Raw genomic sequence first — 10,173 nt, forward strand, 5'->3', positions numbered from 1 at the left:
TTAGGTCAAGTTAGCTTCAGCCCACTCCATATTTAGTTAATTTCAAATTAAAGACAAGCTAATCTCTCAAACAAACATATATACACATATTTGTGAATAGAAGTATCAAATAAACAATTCGAAATTAATTTTACGTCACCACAGTATAATATCATGAGAAAAAAAAATAAAAATAGTGAGGTTAAGTACATTACAAAATCTTTTTAATATTATTTTAGATTTTTAAATAAATCTAACAAGGTTATTCAACGAGCTTAAAAATTATATGCAGGCTTGCCTTTAGTTAAAAACCATGTAATTTAATATTAGGCAAACCAATGAGCATATCACACGAGGCATAATTACAAAGTTAATGATCAAATACTTGAATGAGGTAGTTGGTTCACAAATACTTGAATGAGGTAGTTGGTTCACAAGCTTGGTCATGAACATACAGACTACGCTCATGACTAAAGGTTGCGCTAAGCTCATCTCATTTCTTTTAAATTAACTGCTGCGGGTGGAATTCAACCAAGACAAAGAGTGTTGAATTGTTCACGGATGAGTCGGCACATCTGCACTCCTAATATGAAGTGGCTCGCAAATGAAGTAGGAATGTTAATAGGAGCAGGGAAACTAGTTATGTGGTTTCATGAGCTCCGTTCAGCATTTGTACCAACCAATAAATCAGAATGAAGGGAAGGAGTACTTAAAACAGATCAGACAATCCGGGGGTTCATATGAGCAACCTCAAAACGCATATCACCATATATTCATAAATACAGGCACAACAGGGCAATAACATTACAACAGCAAAAAAAAAATTATCCAACTGAAGGCCTAATGATCCCCAAGGGCAAAAAAAAAAAAAACAAATTGCAAGCATTTGAAGGATCTAAGCTGCCATTCCCATACCAAGAGATGGTAAAATGGAATGCCAATGCCAATCAAACGGACAAAATGGGTGGCCATTTTATGTTAAAAATGACCCTAGGAAACCTATCTACGACACTCCTCTAACGGTGATATGCATTGGTATAAAACAGGAGATTGAAGTTTATGATTATTCATGTGCAACAAATTTGTGTACTGCTTATACTGTAAATATCTTCTTCACCTTTTTCATGTTCCTGCGACAGATTGGGCAGCTACCGGCTGCTTCAGCAATCCTGCAGATAATAAATTGAATTCATAAATCACTGAGTATCAATCTGCCAAAATGGTCATCAAAATGTGTAGCTTGGAAGAGAAAATAATAGAAATAAATGTTAAAATTGCAGTAAGCTCACATGATTTGATAAGATGCTGCATTGTGAGTCCACTATTCTGTAGGTTTTATAACATCCGGATAGGCTAAACATTTTCAATTCTTACTAAATTCTAAAATCTCTAAAATTGATTTCAATCATGCTAGTAATTGCAATTTGCTACAGTACCCATAGAAAGCGTTTTCAATAGAAATGATGAAAAGGGTGGGAAAATTGTTGCCTAATCCACCCAAAACTAAACTAGTGATGGTCCCAATCAACCGGTCTTGCAATTGCCAATTCAAGATAATCATCATCATCAACACCATCCAATTTCCCTCTATGCACCATCATTTTATTTGTAAGCCATTTCAAATATGGATCTGTTTAAATGTATGATTTTTTCACATGTATAGGATGCCAAAACATGACTTTATCACGAGCTTTTCCATAAATATAGCCATATGTAGCTCAGTTTCATTTCTTTTTTTCTGGTGTATTGTGTGCACATTTTCAATGAAAAATTAGATCTAAAATCCCATCATAGGGATCAGTGGGGTAGTTCCCATTAAGTTCGAGGGAGCGTTAATAAAGCTACTTTATGGTTCCCTTTTCTGACTGAAAAGAGATTTTTAATGATAAAGAATATTACCTTGTTCCGCATGTAAAACAAGCCACGCAATGTCCACATGGAAGAAAGAAGCAATCCCTAGGAGCATCAAAGCAAATCGCACAAAGACGCCGGGATGTATTATTGTTTTCACTGTCTTTTGGTGATTTTCCATCAAGGGAGCCAACTGTAAGCCCATCCTCCAGATCATCCTCATCTTGTGAAAGAGAATCATAGGATGAACCTCGACTTAAAATATCCTCATCTTTGTGTGATGAAAGTAGAGGGGTGGTTCTTTCAGATACAATCTCCCCAGAATTTACTGAGGCTTCATCTTGACGGGTAATCCGAAACTTCTTTAAGATGTGGAAGGCCATTAACATGAGTAGAGTCATTCCACCTACAAGCAGGAAATTTTATTTTATTTTTCAACAAAAAAAGGAAGATTCCAATAGCTTAAATCTAACATAAAAATTTTGAATGTAAAAAGGATTTAAGAAAACAGTTTACTTATGCCAAGAATATATGTAATCCATCGTGGTTCATAAGACAGTCTGACATACCACTCATCACTGGAAGTACCCTGAAAAAAATATTAAGTCCCAAATTAGCATGAGTTCAGAGTCCTGAACAAGATTTGAAGGTAAGTCCAGAGGGAAAGGTGAGAAGATGCTGAACCCCAGCTTTCCAGCGTGGATCCCAGGGATCAGAATCCACTATGTTATTTTATTTTTTATTTTTTGATTTTTGAAGCTATTACTTCTTCAATACTTTATCTATTTCTATGATCAAATGACCTGATCTGCCTCTGGGGCATTAAAACTGTATAGAAATAACTATATGGTTTAGGAATATGGAGTTTAGATCTATGGTATCGCAATTAAGTCCATAAAACTCAGGATCCAGACGCACATGCCAGATGTACAATCAGAGACAGGGATTACTGCTTGTTCCCCATCCTCCTGGCTTCATTTGGGGTGATATTTCCTACCCAAAATACCAATGTTTTAAAGCGCTCAATTAAGGCTCGCCTTGAGGCAAAGCATTCCTAAAACATCTTGAGGCTCAATCTAAAATACCAAATTCCAAAAAGGCAATGCATTACATGCAGAGGCTTACATATTTGTACAAAAGACACGCCTTTTGCACCTTTTTATTTGAGGCACATGCATTTTAGGTGTGCGATTCTCAAGTTAGATTTGACTAGAAATTTTTATCTATATGCTAATATAAAGGGAATATCATAATATATGATGATCTCTAAAACCCTTGACACAACCTTTCCAAAAAAATTGATAGTTGTATCTTAGGTCATCAAAATAATTTGAACTTCGTAACTGTATAGCTATCTCTAGCCAAGTTTATGTCATTAATTCAAGTTAGCAATCTTTTAATGGCCAACAAATATTTTGCAAAGTATAATTATTTATTTTTACATTATATTTATTTTCTTAAATTTTTATTTATTTTTAAAATATATGTAATTTATTTACATATTTTTATCTAAAAATAAATATTTCAAAAGGCTTATGCCCCAATGCCTTAAGCCTTATGCCTCACCTCTTAAGGGTTAAAACGCCTCGCCTTACGCTTTCGCCTTTTAAAACATTTCAAAATACAAAAAAGGAAAAAAAAAAAAAAAAAAAAATTTCCTATTGATGAAACAACATTTTTTGGTTTAGGGAAAAAACCCACTATATGTATAGAGTTATGACTTCTGTAATAGGAAACTAGAATTTTACTCACCGAACAAAAGACAGTAAAAGAGGGGATAGAAATCTGACTAAACATATTGCTTCTAAGTTTGATGCCTTCATAAATAAAACAAGGTTTCAGCTGAGAGTGACTGGCAGAAGAGAGGAAAAAATCTTACCTGCTCTGGGTCAGGAGAAGTTAAGACAATAGCATTTCCACTACTGAAGAAAAGCTTCAAAATACAAGCATAATGAGTGAAATTACACTTGTAATAAGCATCACTTATATTATACATGAAAGCCCTTGTGCTGATGTTTAATTGCACCTGTTCAATACATATATCAAAACAGGTGAGGCATGTAGCATTTGAATGATGAGCAGGCATCAGAACAGTTCACTATTTCAAGTAAAGAAAGAAAACAACAGGGAAATTATAGATTCTAATTTCAGAAGTTACATGAGGTTCTGTGTTAAACCTAATGAACCATTGATGAAATTTCATCCAGCAACAGCCCTACTGGCTACCACAATTTGTCCATTCAATTTGCGTCTAGGTGGAGAGTCCTGCACCTCTCATAAAGATAGGAGATCAATAATTGAACAGTGTAGTGAACATGTTTTTTTCCATTTTTACCAAAATGATCTTGAAAGCAACCACAGCCAGGTAATTAGCATAAATATTCAAGCATGGATCACATTTCAGATGATTCACAATGATTCTTTCAAAAAATGGTCCCAATACTCCCAACTTTACCCAAGCAGAATTTTTTGACAAGCTCAAAGAGAATGGCTGATTCAGTTTTAACAGGTTATAAATTTAGGTTTTTTTGTCTTTAATTTTTGGTGGAGGTTGGGGATTGTGGTGGGGGTGGGAAAGGGTCCAGAAGGATGCCAATCAAAGAAAATCAGATTGAATTTTTGTGCATTTAGCAGATAAAGTAAGATAGCTTATAATCATGTTGAATTCTTATCATCAACACCCCTGGATGGGTTGGTGATGGGATTAGGTGACATGATTTGCTTCAGTGAATGTGGTTGAATGTGATGACAAATTTGCTGGAGTTGTTGACAGTGACAAAGTGATGGCATTTCTGTTGCTATAGGGGCTGCAATAGGGAGCTGGTATTTTGAATGGATATGATCTAGGTGTCAAATAAGAAGAAGATGACACGGAGGATTACAGCTGGTGAAGCATCAATGGTGCAGATGCCACAAAATTGTTGCAGTGACAATGAGTGAATATGTGCTCCCAAATAGCATGTAAACAGCTCTTTGTCTTTGTGCGCAAGCAAGAGCTAAGTGCTTAAGCTGCCAAAGTTCACCCACAAAAATAATGGAAAGAAAGCAAGGCAAGAATGGAAAAGAAAAATAATAAAAATTGGAGAAGGCAAAGAAGAAATAGAAACATAAAATTAATGAAGCAAGTATAATCTAGGATAAGGCCTATGTGGGAAAGGCATGTGTGAGAAAGGGCCCTGAGGTCAAGGGTTCTAGTAACCATGCCTTATTTCATCGACTTACCTCTACTAATCTGGACATGGCTGGGCGGTTAGTCCTCTGCCTCCAGAGGGCTCGTATGAGGCTGGAGTTCCGGATTACCATAATAATAATAATAATAATAATAATAATAATAAAGCGAAGAAATGTAATATACACACTTATCATATATATCAAGCAAGGCAAAAAAGTGAAAAAAACAGAAAAGGAATTGACGAAGAAGAAGAAGAAGAAGAATGTGGGAAGGTCTACAGCAGAAGAAAGATGTGGGAAGGTCTACAGCCTAGTGCATCAAAAGTTGCTTTTTCAAAGCTGTTAAGAGGAGGATATTGGAAAGAGATTGAAAAATGAAATTTATACATTGTATGCCGACATAACATCTAACAACATTTTGTAATTTAATATTTTTCATTAATAGGGGTAAGATTTTATAGAATTCAACACAGTTTATGTGACGCCACTAGCAATGGAGTAATTTTCAAATACTAAGGGCAGATCCCTGCAAGAGAACCAAAGCTTAAGAGGGGTCAGTGTAGCTTAACCAAAGTTTTATATTGGTTTTAAAGTGCTAATGGTGGAAGAAATGTCCTTTTTTTTCACTTTTCAATATTTTAATGAAAAAAATAAAAGCAAATCATTGATTAGACATACTAACTAAGTTATAAGCAGATAAGCATATCATATGACGTGACAATAGAACTACAAATCAACGAAACAATAATAATATAGGCAGGTAATATAACATTCAAACTTAATTTATTACACACACAATATATGTATAAATTATAAAGGAGTCTTTATCATTTTACCCTTTGACATCTTAAAATTTTAACAAATGCATACCAAATTTGTCACTGATAAAACCTATTTTAGAATCTAAGCCATAAAATTAACTCACAATAATCATTAACTTATCAAGATTTTATCTAAGTGCCAAGAGAAAAAATAATAATAACAATCAAACCCAATATAAATTACTAACTTGAACAATAAAAAGATCGACATCAAACAAATAAGAAAAGAAATACAAAAAATAAATTATTATCAGAGTCATCTTCATTAACATCTTCTCCAGCTCATCGTAATTGATGTACAGAGGGATATGGGAAAAAATAAGAAGAAAAAGAGGAAAAATAAGTAAGAAAAAACAGTCCTAATGTTGTACTGGTCTTGTAGCAGCAGTTTAGCAGCTATAGCCTCCAGCAGCTGCCACGGCTGCAATTTTTATTCCCAGTGCTCTACTTTTTTGTCCCCACTGCTATATTGGCGTGCAGTGATATCAGGGCCGAAAATCTGTTATGTAAGGCCAGCATCCACAATAAAAAAGACAGCTGCAACTTACCAATGAATTTAGCTGCAGTAGTTCAAACCTTTTGGTGAGTTTTTGTCACTTAGATTCACTGGAGCAATATGCCAAAAGGTTATTTAACAAATGAAACATTAGGCTTGAGGAAAATGCAACCACAACAACTTTCGCCCATTGGATTGACAAAAGAACCAATCAAAGCACTTGAACCACAGTATTACTTCAAAAAAACCCTTAAAAGAATAATCATCTCAAGGACACTTATTTTCTGAAGACAGTAATAGAAAAAGCAACTTGTCCATGGATCTCATTGGAAGAAGGTTCTGTAATATGTTAACAATCTGAAGCTATAATTGAAAAGATTCTATGGAAACTAAAAGAATAAGATACACTTGCGCCATACCTCCACTTCCTCCAAGTTCCAGTTACTCAGTGCAACAAAGTAATCAGAAGACTTCAAAATATCCACCTGGATCATACCAGTTCCTGAGGATATTGTTTGAAAACATCAGCAAACATGCACTGTACACAAAATCTACCAAATTTTCTACTTCTTGAATTCACCATGAACATATAATTTTTCTCTCCCTAAACTCACCATGAATGATGTTCCATGAAAAGGTGGTATTAGGATATGACGGGTCCTCGAGCCAATGAATAAGGTCGTCATCCCCTGCAATGTGCTAGTTTTGGATTAATATAGAGTGAAAAAATAATTTATGAAAAAATATTTATAAAAATAAAAAAGAAGAGCATTTAACAAAATTGGTCCTACCATCCTAGACACAATGATGCCAAGAAAGGCAGATAAGATAAAGGGAGCAAGTATATTGTAGACTCATAAATACACATTAAAGTCGTTAGTTCATATGGGCATGAGTATGACCCATATAAGGAAATGAAATGCATGCTATAATTTTTTATTTTTTTTTAAAAAAAGAACAAGAGACCCACATTAACAACTAATGATAGAGCCCTATACAGAACTGAATGACAAAAGATGATTTATAGTATCACAGAGCTGAATAAATAAGAACACAGATTATGCTTTTATGGGTGGATGTTAGAGAAGCAAAGTGAAAATTTGTCTCATTAGAAGACTGGTCCATGTATCATGCTTAATAATAAAGGCATGTGTTGGGCAGCCTATGAAGACTAAATAGCTATGTCATCTGAAGAATAAATAGCGATGTCATTTTAACACGGAAAGTACAAATCCACAATCATGAATGGAGCCAAAACTAATGGTAATGAAACTGTTTTAGGATTTCATGACACTAATAATGCCTTAAACTTTTAATATAATTTGTGAGATAATCTCTTTCTCTTCTAATGGCATCACCTAGTTGGGTGGTGACACATTTTCAGAGGGCGGTTCATTTGAAGTTTGTAACAGAGGGGAAGATGATTTTGAATATCAAAGCAAAATCGCACGTTCGGGGGCTGCAGGGGGCAAATCCATACCCCTGCACACACATGAACAGTGTAATATTTTGAGTCAAGATGTAGCGTCCATACAATATTATAGGATGACATTTTCAGGCTTTCATATGAACCTATTTATATTTGTAGCCAAGAGTTGAAACCTAAGCCCATTCGTTTACAAAATTGTGGAGATTCCATAGTGTTGGTGTGCGTCTAGTCCTACATCGCTTCTGTGGGCAGTCTTAAGGCAGTATAAGATCCTCTTAACTCTCTCTCCTTGATACCTAGGTTTTGAGGATGAACTCTCTAAATTGGTATCAAAGCTGGGCCTTGGGTTGTTTGGCTACTCTGTGGGTTGGACTCGTCCTCGCCTCATTTCCCCCCATGGGCTCGAGGGGGAGTGTTGACGTGCATCCAACTACATCGCCTCTGTGGGCAGTCCCAAGAAAGTATAAGATTATCTTAACTCTCTCTCCTTAATACCTAGGTTTTGAGGATGGACTCTCTAACTCATAGGAGCTCCGTGAACATAGGCACACTACTGAACCATGTAAAATTGTTGTGCTCTTCTATCTGTCATGTTCTGCTTCTTTCATTTGATTTGTTAGTGCATAATCCTACATGTCCTACTCACAACACTTGTGATGCAGGATTTGTGCACAGGACCACAGGTAAAGCACACATAGAGAAAAGCAACAGCCGTTGGACTTCAAAACATGCCCTAAAGATGCAGGAAAACAATTGGCAAGATAACCAAGAAGATTTTTGTCTGTTAGCAGTATACCTTGAGCAATTGCTAGGATTACAGAGTTGGAGCTTGGGGACTTCACACTGTAAGAGACATTAATTTGAGATCCTTCATTAAGGAAATATGTCCACTTCTGAAGAGGAAGAAAAAGAAAAACAGCTCTCCCCATCAGCAAGATCATCCAGAAGTTCAATGACAGACTCAAGCATGGTTGTACCCAGAAAGAAGAAAGCATACAACAAAAAGAAAGAGACAAATAGTAATCTTGCCTTGTGAAGCTCTGCTGGAATAGAGGCACTATGAGTATCAGACCACTTTGTTACCACATTAAGTGGTGGAGGTTTATAAAATCGATATAACAAAGGCCCAGGCTTTGGCCCATTCAACTCTTCCACCTACCAAAAGCCACTTGAAATTGCCATACAAGATACAAAGATAAAAGACAAGCAGAAATGAAAAGAGAAGCAAAGCAGGCACCTTTACAAACTGCGTAAACAATGGGTTGGGCTGTATAAGCAGGGAACAACTTGGACCAAGCCGTAAACTCGTTGTTCCGTACACGCCCATCATCATGGTCACGGAAACTGTAACATACAAATTAAAGTCAAATTCTAAAATTAGAAACCGCGATTAAGAATCAACATTCAACATTTATTGAAGACAGATATGAAAAACTAACGAAAAAAATTTGAAGAGAGATATGATCATGTAAAAATTTGTTTCTCCCTTTGGATTACATAATCTCAATTATGATTTATGATTTATGGCAAAAAAAAAAAAATCGGAAAAGAAGAGCACGTCAGTAAAAGTAAGACGAACCGAAGAACCAAAAGGTGACCACGACGAAAATGCACGACCAGGTTTCATCAGTGATCAACCTCTCCTCGGTCATCCAGAAGTTTGGTAAAGAGGCCAGGTTGATTTGTTGCTGCTGTGGCTCCACCGATCGATCATTGTCACGATCACGACTCTCCCCCTGCCCCGTCTCCTCCGCCTGGACCTGCGAAGAAGCCGGTGCAGCAGTGCCCGAAGAGGCAGCCCCATTCTGGGAACCCAAAGAAGAGGACGCCGGAACCGCCGCAGCAGACGACCTCTGCTCCGCTGCTCTCATTCTGGAAAGAGTGACAGAGGAGTGGTAAGGATTGAAGGGGCCGACGAGAACCCTAACCCTAGGAGAGAAGGTGAACATAGTCGCTACCAGAGACGTCACTCTGAGAAAGAGACCATGGAGGACCAGAAATTCACCAATAAGTCGACCAATATCTCCTCTTTTTTCTTCGGCCGCTATGGCAACTGGTTGTTGCTCAGAGTGACGGTTACTTGAGGGACTTCCACGCGCTTTCGCTCGCGTCGGTTCAGCCAAATGGACGGGGCACGGAGATTGCGTGTGAGAACATTGTCGTCATTACATTTGAAAACCGTAGGCAATATAGTCAGTTTATATCAGCTTTTGCCTACGTGGCGAAGCTTTGGTGGGAAGTGCACTGAGGTTGTGTGAGGTGCGTGGTAGGGGAAATTAACTCAGAATGTAGACTCAGGTGGCGGGAAGCGCGTGGAAGTGCTGGTCTGGGGGTAAAGAAGACGAGGCGTAGGTGGGCAAAAAGCAAATGGTAATCCCCGACTTCCATAACGCACGAGGTGAATCATGCCACGTGTTCATCATTCG

The 10,173-nt window shown here is 37.0% G+C and overlaps 1 protein-coding gene across 1 annotated transcript; it reads right to left on the reverse strand.

Annotated features, from left to right (window-relative positions):
- Positions 1-720: 720 nt before the first annotated feature.
- On the reverse strand, positions 721-9,903 carry LOC131168192 (E3 ubiquitin-protein ligase APD2). The gene is made up of 10 exons (XM_058127471.1): positions 9,327-9,903; positions 8,985-9,091; positions 8,777-8,902; positions 8,544-8,640; positions 6,933-7,007; positions 6,738-6,820; positions 3,710-3,856; positions 2,347-2,419; positions 1,879-2,236; positions 721-1,148 (listed from the first exon to the last, which is right to left on the reverse strand). The coding sequence occupies exons 1-10, from the start codon at positions 9,694-9,696 to the stop codon at positions 1,073-1,075; spliced, it is 1,512 nt and encodes a 503-aa protein (XP_057983454.1). The 5' UTR covers positions 9,697-9,903; the 3' UTR covers positions 721-1,072.
- Between the last annotated feature and the right edge of the window lie 270 nt (positions 9,904-10,173).

This window comes from Malania oleifera, chromosome 11 (genome assembly GCF_029873635.1).
Source record: "Malania oleifera isolate guangnan ecotype guangnan chromosome 11, ASM2987363v1, whole genome shotgun sequence".
In the NCBI taxonomy this organism is placed as follows: domain Eukaryota; kingdom Viridiplantae; phylum Streptophyta; class Magnoliopsida; order Santalales; family Ximeniaceae; genus Malania; species Malania oleifera.

Excerpts from the sequence above, each read along its gene's own strand:
- LOC131168192 (XM_058127471.1), bottom strand. The coding sequence starts at position 9,696 with ATGTTCACCTTCTCTCCTAGGGTTAGGGTTCTCGTCGGCCCCTTCAAT. Across the intron at positions 8,903-8,984 it reads TGTTTACGCAGTTTGTAAAG|GTGGAAGAGTTGAATGGGCC; the intron begins GTGCCTGCTTTG and ends GGCTTTTGGTAG. Across the intron at positions 8,641-8,776 it reads TTCCAGCAGAGCTTCACAAG|AAGTGGACATATTTCCTTAA; the intron begins GCAAGATTACTA and ends CTTCCTCTTCAG.